General features: G+C 42.2%; 1 protein-coding gene and 2 long non-coding RNA genes across 6 annotated transcripts in view; 1 reads left to right on the forward strand and 2 right to left on the reverse strand.

Annotated features, from left to right (window-relative positions):
• Positions 1–1,416: 1,416 nt before the first annotated feature.
• Positions 1,417–11,352, reverse strand: LOC112988735 (uncharacterized). 4 transcript variants are annotated; one of them, XR_010388891.1, is made up of 4 exons: positions 11,335–11,352; positions 10,460–10,571; positions 5,840–5,974; positions 1,417–3,579 (listed from the first exon to the last, which is right to left on the reverse strand). It is a non-coding gene; the product is annotated as an uncharacterized LOC112988735 (long non-coding RNA). The 4 variants fall into 4 exon arrangements; XR_010388889.1 differs by lacking the exon at positions 11,335–11,352 and adding an exon at positions 10,836–11,053; XR_010388890.1 differs by lacking the exon at positions 11,335–11,352 and adding an exon at positions 10,863–11,052.
• Positions 11,069–21,338, forward strand: part of METAP1 (methionyl aminopeptidase 1) — a 28,221-nt gene continuing 17,951 nt past the window's right edge. The window contains exons 1-2 of the mRNA XM_064510510.1: positions 11,069–11,265; positions 21,195–21,246. Coding sequence (XP_064366580.1) covers positions 11,152–11,265; positions 21,195–21,246 — 166 coding nt within the window. The 5' untranslated portion in view covers positions 11,069–11,151. The remainder of the gene's footprint in view (positions 11,266–21,194; positions 21,247–21,338) is intronic.
• LOC135328153 (uncharacterized) lies at positions 16,612–20,847 on the reverse strand. The gene is made up of 3 exons (XR_010388892.1): positions 20,655–20,847; positions 19,402–19,502; positions 16,612–18,119 (listed from the first exon to the last, which is right to left on the reverse strand). It is a non-coding gene; the product is annotated as an uncharacterized LOC135328153 (long non-coding RNA).

Genomic DNA, 21,338 nt, shown 5'->3' on the forward strand with positions numbered 1-21,338 from the left:
CCACCCCCTAGCGGCCGCGCCGGGGCGCTGCGCGGGTCCGCAGGGCGCCGCCCGCCCGCGCGCACAATGCGCCCCGCCGTCCCGTGATGGTGCGGGGCGGCGCGCGGCGGCTGTTGGCGGCGGCGTGGGAGCCCCCGCCATTAATTAACGGTGGCATCGCCGCGGCGCGGGGCCGGGCGTTTCGCACCCGTGCGTAGGTGGTGTGGGGCAGCGCTGCTCTACCGGGCTAGCTTGTCCTGCCTCTGGCCCAGGAGGCGCTGGGAAGGGTGTCCACATGGCAAATAAAAACTTCCACCTGCCTAAAGAAATAATCTGCCATCATTAAATGCTTTTCCCGAATCAGAGATTAGCTGGGTTTATGTTATTCACAACGTGTACTGCAAAGTGTTTCAGGGCAAGGTTTTCTCCTGAAAGTACGTTGGGACTGTACTAACTATGGCTTTTTACTGCATTTCTAAACGCCACCTTGCAATACGTGTCTGATGACCTGAGGATACAACATACCAAATTCTCAAAACATTTCAAATATATTAAAAAAATGGGATGCAATTGTATTTTTCTACTTCAGACAGGCAACTAGGTAGAATCTGTAATCCAGTTAGCAATGCCATCTTCTGTACCTGCTGTATATGACAAGACAAAGCCCACAGCCCAGCAAATTTCAAGTGCACCATTAAGCTCGCTCTCATTGTGCTGTAAACAATGCAATTAAGTCAAACCCATAATACAAGAAAACTGTGGGCTCTTCTACTGTGAGGTCCAGACTGATTATTTGATTGGATTTAATCAAAAGTTCATCATATCCTATTTCTACAGCATCCAAAATGCAACAGTCCGTGTTTTGCTTCCCCAAGTTCAGTTTTTGAATCAGTTTCTATTCGTTGCAATGGAATCAAGTTTCTTCTCCTCTCCCCTCAAAGGGAAACAAAAGCTAAGAAAAACTCAGTTTATTAAATATAACTGTGCCCATTCATGTTTTGCTGATAGAGTGCCTTCTCATTCATAAAAGGAACAAAATGGTTGTTGTTCAAGCCAGCTGGTCACAAGTTGGCTGATGTGAAAAACCAAATCCAGTTTTGACAACACCAGTCACGATTCTGAGATTGACACAAACATGTTACTCTCATAGGAATTGCATTTTTGGTGGAGAGCTGAACAAATTCAGACTTTATTAGGAGGATAATGCTATCACTTTTGATATGATCAAAGAAAAATACCTACTGCAGACGCCTGTGGACATAGTTTCTAGGCAGACTGTAATATACTTCTGTTTTGAGAGATTACTTGTGTTTCTGTTTTGGTGTGTTGTTTTCACAGTTAACTCAAAGGAAGGGCAGCTGCTACACTTCCTAAATTCCCTAAGGTTTACTCCACCTTGAAAACTTGAAGCAACAGTGCTCATCAGAAATATAACTATTCACATCTGTTATTCAGTTTATTTTAAAACAGAAAGAAAAACAGAATGGCAACAAATGGCCTAGCAGTCAAAATAGCCACTGAAATATTAAGATAAATACACAAAGAATATCACCAAAAATGCTGTATTCCTCCCCATACAGTATTTTTGAATACTAAACAAGGCTTTAGCGACCTGAAAGCCAGAACAATGTCTACAAACTGGAGATAAGACAGAGGAGAGGAATAAAATGAGGTATTAGAAGGGATAAGAAGTATTGACCGTAAAGGAAAATGGAAGCATATGATGACAATGGAAAACATCATAAAGAATATAGACTGTACCTGAAGTCTTACGGACCGGTTTATAACCCTTAGATTCTTTTTATCAACACTGGATGTATGGCTTGTTTTGTTCAGCCACGTATGAATGCATGTTTTGAGAGAAGCAGTTTTAGCTATCTTCTCTCCTTAATTTTGTTCCTATTTGCTCAGAAGATAGTATCTCTACACACAGAATTTTGAGCGGTGGGGTCCTCCCAAAGAGAGGAAAAAGGACACAGGTGGAAAGGTTGTCATTTTAAAACCACAAAGTCTTAACTCTTGGCACTTTGCCCCCACTGTTTTACCTGACTCAGTCCCATTCTACTGCCAGTTAGAATTATTTTTCTGACCATAATTAGAAGGGTTGCAGCAGCTCCATTTCCCCCATGCCTTGGCCCTTGATTCAATAAATTAGGAGTTCTGAGAAACTTAATCCAGCCATGGCAGAAGAAAACTATTGCTTTGCTCTGTGGAAACAGCAGGGTGTAGGAAGTCAAGCACCACATGAGACCTACCACAGCTCAGATTTTTGATGGTTCTGCAGGAAATCAGGAGGCTTTTAAAGATACCTAAATTGCCACAGTGTTCCTACCTTACAAGAAGGATCTAAAAACTAAATGAAACTATTTTAAGAAAGAAAATCCCCAGGCAGTACAGCAGACCCCATATTTTAGATTGCGATTCATGTGCTAAGATGACACCTGATCAGATGAACAGTAGAGATACAGCAGTATGAGAGGGATGGTGATATGATTGAGGTCTAAGTAGATTCCATGGGAAAAGGCTGCAAAATTCCTTTTGAGCATGGAGGCAATGCGTCCAGAGAAAGGCATTTAACTTCATTTTCCTTCTGAAATATTCCTGTCACAGGAAGTCTAGCGTGGGATCTGCATGTATCCATTCTTTTTCACCTGCTAAGGTGCTAGGGAGTAGGTAGAGTGTTTCAGGCTTTGAGAGCAAGTTGTGCATTCATGCAACATCCTCTTCCCAGGGTGATACAGAAATGGAGGTATGACTACAGGGACAGAGAGACAGTAATCATAGTGGTTAAAGTGCTTTTACTTCACCCTAGAAATCCACCTTTAAGAGCTCTCTCCCTTGAAATCACTTTTTCCAGCCAAGATGGTATTGCTTATCTCACAACAGAAGGAAAATAAGAAATTACAGTCCTGAGAACAGAGGATGTTAAGGGAAGAGAGAGAGGGAGTTGAGATGCACTTTTTTGGCTCTAAGTCTTAATGGAAACCAGGTGTCTATGGAAGATGTTTGGAAGAGGTGAGAGAAAGAGCAGTTTAGCGAAGCAAAATATGGGGAAAAATATACCACTTTATATAGGGTTCTGTGGCTGGTGGAGTGGAAAGGTATGCATTCCCTTATCTGCTACAAGAACATGAATTACCCCTTGGAAGTCTAACTAGACTGTATCAACCAGCTCACTCTTCTCCACATGCATGTTGACTCTTCAGGGAGTTTAGTAAGTTTGTAAGGCAGAATTTCCCTCTACCAGAATCACAGTGACTCTTCCAAGTAGATCATATTTATCCAGGTGTCCACTGATTCTGTTCCCTACCATAGTTTCTACAGATCTGCAGAGGAGAGAGCAGGTTTCCCAGCCTGTCAGGCCCCCTAACTTCCATGGGACTCTTTCCAGAAGTTAGTATCACACTTACTGTTAGCAATTTTGCTGTTTTCCCCTTGAATACTGTGGTGAATACTGTCTGGTCCTAGTGATTTCTACTGTTCATTTTATCAAGTTTCTTCCATTCTCTCTTCCCTGCAATGGCCTTGTGTTCTTTGAGTACTCCTGTTAATACCATGGTTATCAATTGTTCCAACAGACTTCTGGAAGGCTTCCTGTTCCTGAGAGGATCAAAGAAAGATTTATTATTAGCTTCGATTCTTTTCTTGGAGACTAATTTTATTGTTTTCTTATATTCAATCTGCAGGAATTTATGTTACTACTTTGTTTCATTTGAATATTACTTCACCCTTCTCAAGCCCTCCTTCATAATCCAAGTGTGTGCGTAGGCCTTATCTTTCTGATATGCGCAACTTAAATCCTTACAGGCAGCATGGAAGCTATTTTAATTATTTAGCTGCATCTTTTAGTCACTTTTTAACAAACTGTCTTATTTTTACACAGTTCCACTCTTTGAAATTGAGTCGGTTCAGTGAATTTTTTGGCTGTTGGTGATCCTGTAATGACACTGCTTCAAAGTATGCTATAGTCATTGTCACAGAATGGCTTTCCAAACAGGAATTTTTAAACCAGATCCTGAATGCTACTCAGGATGAAGTCAAAGGCTGTCTCTCCTCATGGGCTTTCTAACTAGTTGATCCATGAAAGACACACTGTTAATGTCTAAAAAGTCAGGCTCTATGTTACATCTAGATGTAACACTTGTACAATCTGCATACAAGCAGTGAAGTCTCCTGTTACCATTGTTTTTCCTGCCCTTGCTGATCTCCTTGATCTTCATTAGAATTTCACTATTAGTAAAATAGACTGAATATTGGGTTGGTTAGTTAATTATGGAACGAGTCAGTACTTATTGACTATACTCCTCTATAATCTCCCTATTTAGGCCTGTTATGTTAGCCTATGCAGATATTATTTGATTTCTAGTAATCAGTTTGTTAATTGGACTTGATTTGATCTAAAGAGCAGCTTTTCCAAAAACAAACTGCTTTTAAAGGAAGAGGGACTTCCTGTTACTCTGAAATCCGGACAACAGAGACAAAAATGCCTGGAGCAGTAACTCCCATAGGGGCAGTGATCTTGTGAGACTGATACTGGAAGAATGCTTGTACAGGAATAAAGCTGCGGCTGCTTTCCACTATATTTGTGTCTAGATTGCTGAATGGCCATTGCTTATAATCAAAATGTATTGGAACAATAAATTTTCTGCAGTATTCCTTTTGCTATGGAATTCATTTTAGTGTTATGGTTTGATATTTAATAAAGGGAGAGTGTTCAATGAAGTAATGTTTTATCTGCTACCCTACCTGTTTAAAGAAAAACACAACAAAAAAATAATCAAGGTCCTCACCTTTTATAATACTGTTTTAAAGAAATAAATACCGAAAACAATTTCACAATAAAAGAACACATTTTCCCAGTGATAACAGAGAAATTAAGTATTTGTTCCTTCCCTTCTCCGTATGCTGTCTAATGTTAAATCATGTTATGCTGACAAAATAAGAATATAATCTATTAAATTTGCGCATTCAGAAAGTATGTCAATACATTCAGAATCATTCTTTTTTGTCCTCTGATTGTTCTTCATTAATTTACCTATTATATAAAATGTGGTTCTTAGTTCTGTAATTGCTTATAGACTGTTTAATGTGAATACAGTAGTTAATAGGCCTTCCTATTTATTTGCCTCATATGTTGCCAGATGGATCTAATACTGCATTTTACTTGTTTCACAACCGTGCACATGCTTTGATGGCCTTTGTTTTAATCCTGCCTTTAAGTCTCTTAACATAAATAAAGATAATCCATCTAGAATCCTCTTCCCCTCCGATCATTTTCTCTTGAGCTGCTTTTGTGTTTAACTTTGTATTTTTATTCCCACCAATGAAGCCAGTGTTCAGAGTTATGTTTTAGAGCTATAAATGCTATTTTACTGAAAAAAATTGTGAACGCATGGTCACTATCAACTGATACTGAACACTGAATAGCGTTTGGCTGGATTCTCCTGCATATTTAAGATAGATATGTAAGAATACAGCACACCTGAATTCAGAACACGATCTACATTTTTACTGAGCAAATAGGAAATAAACATGCATTGTAATATAGAACATGCTTTTCTTTGATTTGTTGAGTTAAAGAGGCATAAATCCTCTAAAGATGACATCAGAAGTTATCCAGCAACTTTTAACAGCAACGAGAGGATTATGAGTTACAGTAATCTTTTCTTTGAATCACTGACATAGCTAAGATCCTCAGAAGTGGTGTGGCTGCCTTGCGATGCGACATTATCCTCAAACTAGCTAAAAGAAAGATCAAGATACAAGGCCAAGAAGCATCACAGTTACATCTACAAAATTCACACCTTTTTGAAGGTACGGTGGAGAAAAAAAGTAGGGTCTGAAGTAAAGTGTTAAATACCTCTTCTTTACCAATCCTTGCACAGTTTAGAGCTCCATCAATTTAAGTAGTTGAAATTAAGTAGCTGTCAGGAACATATGTTTCATTCTGCAAAGTACAGCAAACCATCTGACCATCTTAGTTCAGTTTTGAAATCTGAAAATAGAAACAATTGCTGATGTCTCATAGTTTTGTCCATGATATCTAGAGTGGAAAAAAGTATTTTTAGTACTGTATCACTATAAAGTCTGTTTGTTGTGGCCTTGACTTTGATGACAAAAACTAGGTGAAATCCCTGCTGATAGCACTAACTTTCTCCTTTAATTCACTGGGCCACAACTTCACTCTATGACTTTTATTGTGTCTTCATACTGAAGAATAAAAATCCTTATTACCTCAAGACAGACCCATGTTTTTTTTTCAAATATCCTAAATGGTGGAGTTTCTCTCTTTAAAGCCTGTTAACTTGTTGGTTAAATAGGATTTTTTTTTATAAAATAGCATTTAATTTAAAAAGATATAGCTTGTCTTTTCTTTGTTCTTGTTCCATGACAAGCATTCAGTTTTGTATGCACACACTGAAAGACACTAACATTCCTTGTATACTAGAAGAGCATTCTTCAATTCAGAAAGAACCATTTTTAAGATTACAGCACAAATTTGACCCACTGTATCAAGACATAAGCTGCAAAAGGCAACGTGACTTGAATAAGCAAAGCAAAACTGAAGAATTTGCAGAATCTTCCTTTTCACCACAACTAAAAAAGGCACTCTTGAGACTCTCTGGACAGACTGATTAGCTTGGAATAAGTCTGCTCCATTCTCAGCTGTGGCTGTAGTGGGTCTTTCAATAGCTTAGTTTATATCTCCACCAAGGGAAGGAATAAGGGATTCAGCGGTTTACAATGTATTGCAACCTCTTTTGACTTGCAGAATTAGACAGACTTTGAAATCCCACATCATTTTTCTTTAAAGAGGAGAATTGCAGACAAGTATTTCTCTAATGCAACTTGGTTCATTTACAAAGAATGTTTATAAAGTCTTGTTTCTCTGGCCATAGCAGGAATACTTTGCTTTGACGACAGGTCTGTCTTTTTCTCTCTGTACTGTTTCCTGCTCTCTTTCAATCTTTAAGATCATGCTACAGGTTATCTGGCAGTCTTTGAAACATTTTTCTCTGTGTGCATCTGTAACGATTTTGCTCTTTCTCCTTCTTACCTACACATACATACACACACACACACACACACACACACAACCTACATCACTGCTGCATTTGGTATCAAAATCCCAGAGAGTGCCCATACCATCTGGCCAAGCTGTGGTTCACATTTGCATGTGGTCTAGCTCCTGGGTGGTATTTCTTCATTGTTTCAGTTATCACTAAACAAAGAGGCATTTAATTGGGCCTTCAATGAGCCTGAAAGAAAGACAGCTACTATACCCAAGAGCTTCACTGGGAAAGTGTGATTGCCCAACCCCCACTAGTGCAGTGTCTAAAAGCAAAAGGAAAGGGGGAACACAGGCTCAGGCACTCTCTTAATTAAGTAACATCAAATTCAGTGGCCATTTTCTTCCTAACCAGCAGCTCTCTTAGCTGCCACCTGCACTAGCTTTTTTTGCAGCAGCTATCTGACCCCTGAGACACTGCTGACCTCCCCTTCTGCCCTTGTTTGCTAACCTCACTCACTCCCAACCCTGCATCCCTTTGGAGAAGTTGCGAGGAGAGCAGGAATACAGCACTGACATAAATCAAGGACCATGAACGGGCTATAAAGTTTCTGATTCATACGTGCTTCTGTGTGTGTTTGTCTAGGAGAGAGGGGGGCAGGCAGATGGAAAGTGACATGAAAAGCCTGACAGAGAAAAAAGAGCTCCACTCAGGGAAGGTCACAGCAAAGGTCAGTGCAATTCCCTGGTGAGAATGAGCGTGCCACCAGAAAATGGGAAATGGCAGTGGATAGACTTCCAGGAGGTGTGAATCAATTCACGTACCAAATCAGAAAATCAAGGCCAAATTGAGAAAACGAAACTATATAAATATCACATAATCCATTTTTTTTTTTACTAATAAGACAGCACTGTTTAAAGGAAACAACAAAAAAACTGTCAAATCAGAATTTGTTATTCTAGGTTGATCCACAGATGCTGTCTATGTTCTTCTCAAACAGTGAGAGGGACAAATAAATAAATTTGTTATTTAGGGGGCTCGCTGTTGTTTAAATTACATATTTTTACTTTTAATAAATATATGCATTCTTGGCTTCTCCAAGACAGTGAAACAGCATGTTTTATTTTATACTTCAGAAATGCAGAAAATGAAATTGAGTAACAGAAGGAACCCTATTCGTTAGAATGCGAGTCCTCCTTTTTTTCTAGTCTGCATCACTGTCAGCTGCTATAAAATGAGCTCAGACATATAGCTACATTGTGCCCTGTAAAGATATTGAAATGTGATTTATTCATATTTGTGAAGTTAGACATGAAGTTAAACGCAAGTTCAAAATTTAGAAGAGCAGTAAAGTATCAGAAAGTATTAATGATTATTATACTGAAATCTCAAGAAACGGAAGGTGACATTTGAGCAGAGGACACTGGACTAAATAAACCAGTATGCTTTAGCTTCTTTATACCATGCCAGTAATATAAAGTACCTATAAGCCCTACTTAAATGGCTGGATAAATTATATTTGCAACTCCTTAGGGTTATTTAAGTGGTACAAAGCAGCAACTGAAGCATACAGAGGTATCTGTCCTATGCTGCTTAATAGTTTGAATTCCTGACTACATGGAAAGGAGCACTGATTTTTCTTGCGCTGTACACGCTACATTATGAGAACTGCTAGCAACATGGATCATTTGAGAATGATTATGCCCATTCAATAACATTTTACTTTAAGAAGGTTAAATGACTATATATGACTATAATAATGGTCTGTATTTGGAATATGTAAAAATCAGTCAGTGAATGTGTCCTTTAAAGGTATTTTGTGATGTCACTTGGCAATTGTTTGCTATCTTCAGAATTTTTTGACCTAAATGCTGTCACAACATTAGCTAACAGCTAAATGCTCTCACAACATGAACTACATGAATCAATACGTAATTGGTTTTACTCAGTGAAGAAAATAGAAGGTATAGTCTTTGTATTTTAAAAATAACCTTGAAATGTTTGCTAATTCACTTGCACTTTTTCTCCAACAAGATAGGTGGATACAACTATTATCACTCCTAGACAAATGAAGGCTAGGATTTCCAGAGGAATTTGCAGAGGTGTCCACCTGTAATTACACATCAATAACATCATGGTATCAAATTCCCTGGGTTGTTTGACAATGCTAGCAAACGTGTTTATCACACAACAAATCAGGATCAGATCCTTTGTTTTCCTATTGCCTTGTTCCTGTAATCGGCTGGCCTACATAGACAATTTTTACCAACTATATTGGCATAACTAAGCAAGTACATCTACGTGAATACACTTATTCTGATGTATGCTTTTTGTTCTGGCCTTGGCAAAAAATTTAACTTAACCTGTAAGCCTAGTATATAGATTCATTTTTTTTAAATTTAAGATGAGGCCAGAATACCACAGAGAATAACAGACAATATAATTGTGGAAAATTCCGAGATTGTATTTTGGATTTTGAGTCACACTTTCTGGGGAATTATCTGGATGTCAGCAAATAAGAAGAATATTTTGTGTACTAATATCAGAATATAGACCACTGTAGTTTCATTAAAGTCAATGAAAATGAAGCAAGCATCATTACACCAAGGGAATATCTGAGCCTGCAAAGTTTTCTTGGAAGAATATGCTGTTCCTGCCAGATGTTGGGAAGACAACAGAGCATTTAAACAAGGAGAGGGATGCCAGCTCTAATGGCTAGATCTAGCAAGTATGTGCTTTGAAGTTTTCTGCAGCTGATCTCCTAATCAATGGGCATCTCTCTCTCTTCTTTTTTTAAGCAGCTTCCTCTTGACTTCCGAACCACTAAAAGGTGTCTTACACTTATGTTAAGTTAGAGATGTTTTAATACATATTAAGAACACCTTTGCCATCAATACTTACAGAACATAGGCACAGTATGAGATCAGTTAACATAAATGAAGCAAATAAAAAATATTAGATACCTATTTTTATATGATGAAGACAGAACCTTTATGTTTAATCTTTTTTCTCAGAAAAAAAACTAGTGTACCTCCCGTCATAATCTGTGACCCTGCAGCTTGCTTTTCTAATTCTAGTTACTGCCTTATTAAATTAGTGATAGTTTTTCCTCTCCAAATCAGAGCTAAAATACAGTGAAAAAACGATTATGAACTACAGCACAACACAGCATTCCATAAAAGTTTTAGAAGAGACGATCTAAGGCTCAGATTCGACATACAGCCTCGCCGATCAGAGATACAAGGGAAAGACCACACACTTCATTCTCTCTGGTAGACTGAAACATATGCAGTCCCCTCACACATTTAAAGTGAAACCATCCAAAGCGCCATGCACATTAGGCTCCTGAGACGAGTAATGACAACATAAATATATCTTTTATCTTAAACATTCTTCACAAAATAATTGAATAATGCGTCAAACGGCTAAAAGTACGACATGCAGGGTAGGGACATGGCTTGTACGCTTACCTCGGCCACCCATTCATTTCCTGGGTTACTTTGGCCCTGGGGCGCTCCTGCCTTCCGCTCTGCTCCCGCCGTGGAGCTCCTGGGAGTTGGGGGGGGGGGGGTCCTGAGGCACCTATGCAAAACATACGTGAAGCACCGTGGCAGGCCTGGAGACCCCGCATACAAAATATCATTTTATTTTTTTCCATAGGGGCACGCGTTTAAATTCCTTGCACCGCGGCCAGCGAGGCGGGGCCACCACGGAGGTTTCGGGGAAGGGGAGCGCATTTCCGAGGGCCAAACGCCGCCGCCAGAAGCGACACGGCTCCTCGCCCTCCTGCGAGGCACCGCCACGGCACCGACTCCCTCCCCACCAAACCATTTCGGGCAGGCGAACCCGGGGCCGCCCTCCGCGGCACCGCACCCCAAACCGCCGCCGGCTGTTGCGGCCGTTGCGCCGCGCGCGCGGCGCCGTCGACCGTTACGGCCGTTGCGGCCGCGGCCCCGCGCGCCGCCATGAGGGCCCCGCCGCCGGCGGCCGCCTCCCCGTCCCCAGAAGAGGCAGCGGCGGCGCCGCGCTGCGTCTGCGCCGGGGGAGGCCGGGAGAGGCGGCGCGGCGCGGCGGCGGCTCCGCCCGCCCCAGCCGGCGGCACCTCCGGGCGGCGGCTCCTCCCCCGGCGCTCGCCGCGCCGCGCCTGTGGCAGCCCGGCAGCATGGCGGCCGTGGAGACCCGCGTCTGCGAGACGGCCGGCTGCAGCAGCGAGGCCAAGCTGCAGTGCCCGACCTGCCTCAAGCTGGGCATCCAGGGCTCCTACTTCTGCTCTCAGGTGAGCATGTCCCTTCCCCCCCCCCCCCCGCATCTGGCCGCGCTGCTGCCTGGCCGCACGCCCCCCTACCCGGCGGCTCCCCTCGGCAGCCCCCCGCCCGGGGCCGGGCTTTCTGCCCCGGGCCGCGGAGGGGCTGGGGGGCGGCGGCGGGACGCTCCCCGGCGGCGGGGGGGGGGCAGGTGTGTGCCCGGGGCGGGCGGGCCGGCCTCTCGCCGGGCCCGCTGCCGGGGAGGGGGCGACCCTAGCCTCCCTGGCCGCCCCTCTTGCCCCGTTTTGTATAGGTGTGCGTGCGCGCTTTTTATAGCGCTGGGGCGCTCTGGAGAGCGCTTTCCTTTTGCAGAGAGGAAATCTGGAAAGGGGGGGGGGGCAAGCGTAATTAGATTTCCAGTCAGCAAATTAGGCTGGTGTGCGGCTGCTGGGGCCGCGCTGCGGGGCGTGTGGCGGGGCTGAGGCGGCAGCTGCCCTCCTGCGGCCCGGGCCCGCCGCCCCCGGCCCTCCCTGGCCGGCTTTGACTCCTGGCCCGCGAGGTCCGGGAGCCTTTCGGGGGCATGAGGGAGGATCCGCCGTTGTCCCCGCGGAAAGTTACCCCGCTCCGGGGGAAGTTGGAGCCGGTGGGCCGGGGAGGGGGGGAGAGGGGAGCGAGGGCGCCGCGCCGGCGGCCCTTTGGGTGGGGGTAACGCCGCTGCTCCTAGTGCTTACAGGTAGTGCAGGGTATTACTGCTCCAGAGTAGCAGTATCGCTCACGAGAAGCACGTTCTTCCTCTGTCTGACGGCGGCTTTATTTATTTATTTATTAGTACGAGCTTAATGGGGCAAAATGAGGCGTGCTCATCAAATTCCAGCGCGTGCGTTTCTGTGTCTGGATCAGCTCTGGCTCTGGAGTCGCATGGCTTTGATAAATGTAGAGGACTTGTTGCTCTGAAAGCAGGTTTTCTCTTTCCCTTAACTAAATAAGAGCTCCTGGGGAAGTGATGGTGATACTCTACTTTTTTTCCCTCTTTTTCTTTCTTTTTTTCTTTAAATCTCTTTGGATTCAAACAGGGAGATTCAGGTAAAGCCAGTTGTCATGTAACTGTCAACTTCTGCTAAACATACTCTGTAGGCCTCAACTATCCTGACTTACTACAGCAGTGCTGATATACTTTGGCCCTTAATTTAAATAGAAAGAACTGTTTGATGGTTGTCAAGTGGTTTTGTTGCTGTAAATAATTGAAAATGCACAGTAAAACACATAGCCTAGTACTTTGATCCTTTTGTATGTGTCGCTTCTGTTAGCTGAGGAAATATACATTTAATTCCAAGATCAGTGGTGGACTTCACTGTCAGAATTATAATTCAGGGTAAAATCATTAAAGTATTGTAGATAAATTTAACAGAAGCATTCGGTCACATCAGCTAGATAAATTTGTTAATTGGGCAAACTAATCTTTTCTGCTTCAGGATATGACTGATCATTAGTGCTTGCATAAGACTAGGGGAAAAAACTTCCCACATGAATGTAACACACCCACTGCACAGTTTCTGGTACTTTCCCCTGAAGCCTCTGATACCGGATGTTAAGAGTTGATGCTAAATTACATGGACTGCAACTCTAAATTGTTCCTTCTTCCAGTGTGGTGTTCCTAAGCGATTTGCAGGATTTGCCCTGCATTTACTACGGATTTTGACATCTCTGATGTAAAACTGAATACAAATGCTTCTTCAGCGTGTACAAATACTAGCTGGAGATGACAATACCATTTGTTGATGGACCAGAGAGGTCGGTGTGGGAAGTTCTAGCAATGCCTTCACCTTCCCCCTCCCAACACAGCTAAATTTATATAGGATGAAGCGATTTTTATTAACTGTGTGTTAGGTTAAATTCTTTTGGAATATCAGCTACTGTTGTAAGATGAAAGGGGATTTACAGGAAGTAGTTATTGGTTTGTTAAAATAGGCTGCTGGGTAGCTGACTACATGCTTCAAAAGCTGTGCTGCCTAGAAAATAAAGCACTGAACTGGGAATCCCAGAGTCTCCTCAGTTCTGAGTGACCTTGAGTGTGTGGTTTCTCCTTGCCGTGCCTCATCGTCCTGATCAGTAAAGTAGGTAAGCATTGTTATTCCCCATATGCAAGGTGCTTTGAGGATTTTGGATGGTGAGTGTTACAGAAGAGCTAAGGAAATTAAGAGCAGCCTGTTTTCAGTATGTGCACAAAAAATATCTTCTGTCAAGGCACACGCTGAGAGAATAGTCCTGTGTTCAGCCTGCAGTGAGGGGCTTCAGCTCCCTGCCTTGGGCCCTTCTCCAGGGTGCAGGGCAGGGCTGCCCCTAGATACCAGCCCTCTGCATCTGGCGTGTGCGATGGAGGAGCCGGAGACTCACTGCAGTGCTCCACTGGGCTCTGTGAGCACCAAGTACAGTCAGGAGGGCGGCTGAGGTGCCACTGACAACCTGGCTGTCTGTTTGTTCAAGCACAAGCACGCGACAACCTTATCGTCACCAAGCAGAGGAGTCTTAAAAGCCAGGAAACTTTGTCTGAACTTCCAGCAGGTTTCAGTTGGCAGTACTGGAATGCTTAGCATTTGCGAAACTTCTCCAAAGTTTCTCTCCTCAGTGGAGAGAATGTAACACTGTGGTTCATTATGTCTATGGACATCAAAAGGCAGAGCTGCAGTGACTTGAATTTAAAAGGTTTCCTTTCCATTGTGGCATGGTTAAGTGCATGAGTAACTGCGATAAACTACTGGGTGGATCTGGGATGTTATTCCACTCCACGGCACAGCCTGCATTATAGCTGGCTATCACCTAAAGGAATGGTCTTGTCCTGTTCCCTGCCTCCAAGGATGCATGTTTCCACACCTTCTGTTAAGCAGGTCTTGATTCTTTAATGAAGCATTTCTGGGATTTTTAGGGGGCTCTTTCAATGGAGGAAAAGCAGTTGCATTAAATTTTCTGGTAGTTTTGCTCCCTGAAGCTGTGCGCTGCAGAGTCAGAAAACACCCATGCTTTAGGAGCACACAGCCGATGAGGAGGCTTTTCCATTGTGTTGTGGTGTGGTGTAGCTGTAAAATCAAACCATCCTTATTGAATGCAGTGGTGTTAACTACCTGTTTGTAGGTTTTCACCTTGGGATGGCTACAGGATTGCTCATGGAGTGGCAAGTTACCAAGTGTTTCTTTGAGGGGTAAAAGCATCTGTACAGGCATGCTTGCCAGGTTAACTAATCTGCTCGAAGCCTATGATAACTTGTTCATACAGCCAGAACTCCAGGAAGAGCCCAGCACAAACTTATATCGGTTTGTTTATTCTTAGCACTGGAGAGAATAGAAAAATAAAGTACTCTAGAAGGGCACCCAATATGGAGAAGTGTGTTTGGATTATAAGTAGTAATATATAATTTGGTAAGAAAAATTAACACAGGTAGTATAGGATTGAGAATTCCAGTGTAGTAAGGAGATAACCTTAGGATTTTGTCATTTGTGTTTCTCCTTTCCTTGGTAAAGGGCATTAACCGAGTCATTTATTCCCCCTGCCTCAAAAAGAGGACATCGTGACTGTGTGTCCTGAAAATGCTTACTCTGAAGTAGTTTGACATCCTCTGAAATTCCTTTGAGCCATAAAGCCAACACAGTTTTATTTCTGGGTGATGCGCACTTTGTAAACTGGGTACAGTTGAACTACAGTTGTGCTTGTGGGTTGTGGGTAGAAAGGGGGCCAAGAGAGCTGAGTTCTGGCTTAGCCTTGATATTTGGAAATGGTAGTGGGAGCAGGGCAAAGATGGTTTTTAGTGGTGGAGGAGCTCTGGGGGTGTGTTGAGGTGGTGTGCTGAACCTCAGCACTATTTTTTTTTTCCTTCAGCCAAAGGTTTAGTGAGAGGTAGTACTCTACAGAGTGATTCTGTCAGCTGTTAACCTTCAATATCATCTTCATTTAGCCTAATAAATCAGGTGATGTCACTGCCAGCTACCTTCTTTCACTGTCTTACTTTTATAAGCATGCACCTTCTGTAGATACTTATCATAGTGTTACATGTGTGTCAGCTTAGACCGAATTACTACCTCTTGCTGCATCTTCTGATGTATTGTTCCTGTTACTAAGATGAATTTGATATTGCAGTATCTCTTTAGAGATGCACATGCCACTTTTGTGTAAATTATATGTAGTATGCATAAACGGTATGTGTTTACATACACAAACGATTTGCATTTGCTATGTGCCTTTTACAATTTGCTGAGTGATAAGCACAGGAAAAGTAGTAACTGTTCTTGAGAACTCCAGATACCACCTTCATATAAGCCTTTTAATTATAAATCTTTAACAGAGGCCTGTCTCATGGTCCTTTATTAGTAATTTTGTATTGGTTAAATGAGAAAGTCCTCTCTCACGTTATTCATATAATACCTGCGCAAGTGTCTCAGCCTGAACAAGGTAGTCTGAGATTTTCTTTGGTGCTGACTGGATCCTGGTTTTGGGGCATTACCTTGGCCAAATTCAGGTGTATTTCTAGCCACAAAACGGAAAGCACAGTGGCCTGTGCTGCATTTTTTTTTCTCTGACATTTGGAGGCCACAGACTGCTAGCAGAGTAGTAGCCCTAACTTATTCAAGGCAAATACCAGCCTTTCCTGCTTTGTATGCCCTTGCGTTGTCAGTCCCAAAGAGGCCCAGGTATATCAAGTGGTCTATTTAGAGTCAAGAGTGAAGACTGTGACACAGTGAAGCTGCTGAATGTGAGCAGTGGGATGAGATGCGTTTTAGGTGTTTGAAGGGAAACGGTAACTCTAAACTGTATGCTACTGTGCAGCTTATCTCTGGCAATGGTGGATACCCACCAACTGCGCTCTTTACCTTTGAGATATGACTTTCTAAATCCCAATGATGGGAAAGAAATGCTGTTTTGATTTTCCAAGTGGCTTTCTATGCTGATTTACTTCTTTCTGAGAGGCACATCTTCACTGATGCATCACAGGTTACTTGTATAGCTCTGTAAGTCTGACTGGAGGGTTGCAAAATATACCTCTTTCTTAAAGAAAGAGCTGAAATACTCTGTCATGTGGGATCCAGGAGTCTCTGGGTGAGATCAGGCTTTAGATGAATGAGAAAGCAAAAGTTGCTGATAGCAAGATGTTGCATGTAGGTGCTTCCCTTGAATTTGAATCTGCAAACCTGTATTTCCCCTCATCTGAAAAAACTAACTAGTCAAATATACCACTTAGGCCAGTTTGTGAATTTAGTCCTGAGTTTTTCAGTTCAGAGGCTGTCTCTATTGCCTCGTACAGCATCTAGAAGGATAGGGTTCAGTATGCTAAGAAAGGCAACTATTTTATTTTAACATCAAATGTATTAACAATTGCATTCCTCAAGACACTTGTATTTAGGAGTAAAATGTAAGGTTAAGCTGTATTGTATTCAACATATGTCACTGATAACACTGATATTTTTCTTAAGCTGTTGCCATACTTAAGCTTTTTTTCTTTTCTGTTTCCATACCCTAGCAGTGGTTAGGTAAAAACTAGTTCTCATTAAGCAAAATCACACGATCTTGGATTGAGCTCAAGACAATTTTACATTTCAAAGGACATTGAAACATGTTTGGAGCAATTTTTAAAATAGATTTTTTTTTAATGGAGTGTACTGCTTCACCCTGTTAGTTTCCCAGATGTTTGCCTCACTATGACAATTTGCGGTATAATGACATGCAGAGAGCCAGCCAGTCTGTCCGCACAGTCTCAATTCCAGCTGTCTTTTTTGCAGTAGAATAGGTATTTTTGGAAACTCAACTCAGTGGTTCAAAACAGTGAGCACAGTGGATGGAGAGGGGGAATTCTGCAGAGGTTAGAGATGAGTTCGGACTTGTTTTCAGTAGCTGTCCAGTTCCAGGATTTGGGCAGTATTTGCATACCTGCCAACAGTTAAACTTAGAGTGCCAAATGCCAGGTTGTATAAAACAGCGGTACCCAAGGGTGAAGGGGAGCCTGAGGAAGAGAGGGATAGCCCGGAGGCTGAAAATCGTTAAGGGAAAGTTGGCATAGCTAACTTCGAATGAGCTGCCACCTTGCAAAAGCAGTTCAGAAACAGGATGAATGAGCATGTCTTGAATTCTGTGTTGCGGGGCTTGCATGGCTTCCTGTACTTGAGTAGCTTTTTTAAAGCTGCTTTGCATATGTCCGTGCTATACAGAAGTTTGCAGTGTAGTTATATCTTACTCTTGGGAGACTTTAGGTGCCCTTGAAGTTAGCTGAGAAGTGACTGGGGTCTTTGCAATTTTCTTTGTTCCATGAATCCTGGAAGTAAGCGCATAAAACTGTTGATTTAGCCCACTTTCTCATCTGAGATTTGGAGCTGGTTGTGCTTTTCAACCTCCCAGTCAGGTTGGTCACTATTTGGTACTGATCATTGTGGTTATAGCAAAAATGCACTCTACTGTAAAACTAATTCTGCTTTGTTGCATGCTTCTTTTTGTATTTCAACCGGTAGATGTTGGGCTGTTTCCTAAGATGGAAATCAGTGAGAGAAATATTTGATTTCTAGGAATCGATCCAGTAGGAATTATTGCAGATCTTAAGGATGATTGTGTCTTTGGTCACCTTTTGCTAAATGCACAGGCTCTGATGAACATTGGGTTGAGCTTGCCTTTAAACACAGAATCACTGATTGGTTTTGGAAAGCTTTGAAACCAAAATTGTAGTCAAAGCTTTACGTTGATGGCTTCTATCCAAAAATGGCAATTACATTTCACTTCCTGATAGAGCAGTTGTACCCAAAATTGCTCTAAACAAAAATTAAGGATTATGTTCCTCTCTTTTCTTTGTCTTGTGTCTTTGACTTCTCTTCTTGTACAGTCCTCTTCAGCATTACCAAGTCTTCCTTGATTGCTGTTGAAAAAACACACATGATAGAAAGAAAAATGCTTTAGGTGAGAAAGGTGGGGATATTAATATCAAGCATAGTAATAGATAATATAATGTTTGAAATGAAGTCCAGGAGGTCTTCCAAAAAGCTTGAATAGAAATTCACAATGTGCCTGTGTACTTTCTCATTCAGGCTAGCTAATGTTTTCAAATAGAGCCACACAAGGCCATGTGTTCCTTTATTAGCAGAAATGGGACTTTTTTGATTCTTTGTTTTAATATTAAAATTCACCCTGGATATTTTTCCTGGATTTTGTTTGTTTATTCATCGAAAGTTTTTATCCTGATGTGTATATGGCATAGGACCATGGAAGAATCATTAGAGGCAGGAATGGTAATGGGAAGATTGAAGTAAATGTCTCAGCAGAAGGCTGAGAGAAGAAGGCTCAGCAGAGAAGGCTCAGCAGAAAGCAGAATTTTCTCCAGAAAGTGGCCCGGATGGAGAGAAAGAGTGGCTTTCTTCCATGCCTTGGCAGGAAGTCTGCTGTAGAGAAGGTGAGGGTGTTTGAGATATGAAACGGTATGCTGGTAGGGCTTTGTAGCCAGAGTTATGATTCTCCAGCCTGTGAGATTACAGCTGCCATATTTTTGTCTGGAATTGCCCAGGCAGAGCTATGCAGATGTGTGATGTAGTGCTTGTGCAGTAAGTCATTGAATGTAAAAAGAGTTTGTGAGTATCTGGTAAGTCCAGTGCCCACAAGAAGCATGTGAATGATCCTGCACAAAATACATGGGTTTTAAATGGATGTGCAGCACGTCCTTTGAGTGCTTTCCGGAAGTGTCTGACCAAGACTCAGGTATTTATTGATTGTATGCTGCATGTGTAATTGTTGCTTCGGACTTGCTCTGTGTACTCAATTACAGTTGATTGATGTACATACAGTGCACGCCTGGGATGTCTGAGTGTACGGCAGCTTGTTTGAAGCTATGCTGTAGTAGTTTTCTGAGTTGCTGTTTCTCTGGAAATACAGGACAAGTAAAATCTGGGAAACATGCTTGGGAAAACTCAAACATATGGCAGCCTTATGCAGGATCCTCTTATGTTGCTTGCAGCTGCAGGAAATAAAAAGTGAAAATGGAGGCTGTCAGGTTATCATATTGCTAGCAGTGTTGTTTGCCTAGTGCAGGTTGGTTACGGTCCAGCAAAGAGGAAAGACTGCTGGCCTCAGAGAGAAAGCAATGGGTTTGGAGAATATGTCCCCAAATTGCACAGGGAAAGAGAGAATCAACTATAACAAGTACTTACCACAACTGATGTCTTCTTTCCCCAAATGCTCCCTTATCTCCCAAGAAGTGGATTCTAGACTTGCAGACTCAGTTTCCTCATGGTAGATGTATTCTGTGACCCTGTAAGTCCCGAGTTGTGTAATCCTTATTTTTTTATGCATCAGGTCTCAATTCAGAAGTAGAAGGGGATTAAAAACATACTAGTGTCCAGGAAATAGGGATTTTGGCTTTTTTATTTTTTCTTAAAATAGGCCTCAGTTAAAACCTGTTCCTTTTCCCCCAGCTCTCCAGCAGAAAGAAGGTAACAGTGCAGCAAAAAGGTCTCTGTATGTAGTGGGTTATATAAGTGTGATAGTGAAACCTTCCACTGGTTGTTCAAAATTATGTTCTCCTCTTGTTGCCTGAACCCTTATGTAGCTCCATGGCCTGTCATGTGCCAGTTCAGCAAAATGGCAAAATCAGGTATATGCTGTAGGAGAAGACTACAGCAACAACTGGGTTTGGTAATGAGTGAAATACCAAAACAGTAAACATGGTTGATCTGTGTACCAGTGTACTGTGGTCTTGTGGATACAGCTGGTAATCACTGGTTGCAGACTAAATAGAAAATGGGGAGAAGAGGGCTCTAAAAGAGCAGGCAGTTAAGACTGCACAACAAAACCTGTGAAGCAGGAGCAGACTCTTATACACCGAGCTTAGTTTGCAAATCTGTTGTCTCAGATTAGTTTAGTGTTGTATACATTATGTTGAATCAGTTGCTGGCTCTGGTCAGCAGCTTTATGGTGATGATTCAGCATTAGTATTATCTTTCCTTATAAAGGAAAAAAGTTTGCTTCCTGCCTTTTACTTCAGAAATTCAGCTGTTGCTGTAAGTGATTGGAATTACCCCTTTCCACACAGTTGTTGTGAGTACACATAGCCATTGAATTAAACTTTTAGCTACAAAACCAAGAAATTACCTACTTAGTACCTAAAGGATCATCTTTAATGCCTCTTCAGCAGCTTTTCTACTTGGTTCTCTCCTTTTCTCATCTGTGTTTCTTTCATCTTAATCTATCTTTAGCTGCCAACCATTTCCATCTCCCCCTTTGCTGATTCATTGCTTTTTTCCCCTTCTCCCATGAACGTCTCTCTATTCTCAGGAAGAAGAGAAAAAAAAATATCAGCCCCTTCTCTTCACAGTCTCTTTCCCTGCTTTCCATTTCAATTTTCTTTCTTTCTTTCTTTTTCCATTTCCTATTTCTAGTCAGTAGCCCTCACCCTTTTTCCCACCTTGTTCTCTTTCATTTGTTCTCCTGTGATGATGCTGATTGGTCTCTGTTGCATCCTTATGCTGGAGAAGGAGGCAGGAAGGACGCAACTAGCAGGAGGAGATGGCTTCTTGTAGGAGCCAAGGGAGGCTCACCCTGCCCACTGCAGTGCAAGGAGGTTTGGTACGGAGCAGGTGAACTCTGACCCTCACGTTCCAATGAACAGCACAGGATTGCAGCCACCCTGGAGCAACCATGGTGTCTGGTTACTCTTTAAAATGATAGAGAGAGAATATTTAGTAGAGAAGATTAAATCGATGCATTTCACTTTGATGGGTGCATCTGTTTGGCTATGCTTTTTGCCTGTTCTGTCTCAAACTCTTGAAGGTAGTATTTTCTAGTGTTAAGACTGTCAGTTACAGTAGCATTTACTGCATGTTGCTACAAAGGTTTATAAAATTCTTAGTTTTTTAAAAAATAACAATTGTTTTTCATTTTGTGGGGATGACATGTCTGTCCAGGATGAAGATACTTAAATATATATATATGCTTGCAATTCTAGGAATGTTTTAAGGGAAGCTGGGCTACTCACAAGTTATTACACAAGAAAGCAAGTAAGTAAATTCTTTATTCAGTTCTAATACTCCGTTTTGAAAACTGTTCCCTTCTGTGCATTCACCCCTCTCTCTCATCATCCCGCATCCTT

The sequence above is a fragment of the Dromaius novaehollandiae genome, chromosome 4, assembly GCF_036370855.1.
Source record: "Dromaius novaehollandiae isolate bDroNov1 chromosome 4, bDroNov1.hap1, whole genome shotgun sequence".
Lineage (NCBI taxonomy): Eukaryota > Metazoa > Chordata > Aves > Casuariiformes > Dromaiidae > Dromaius > Dromaius novaehollandiae.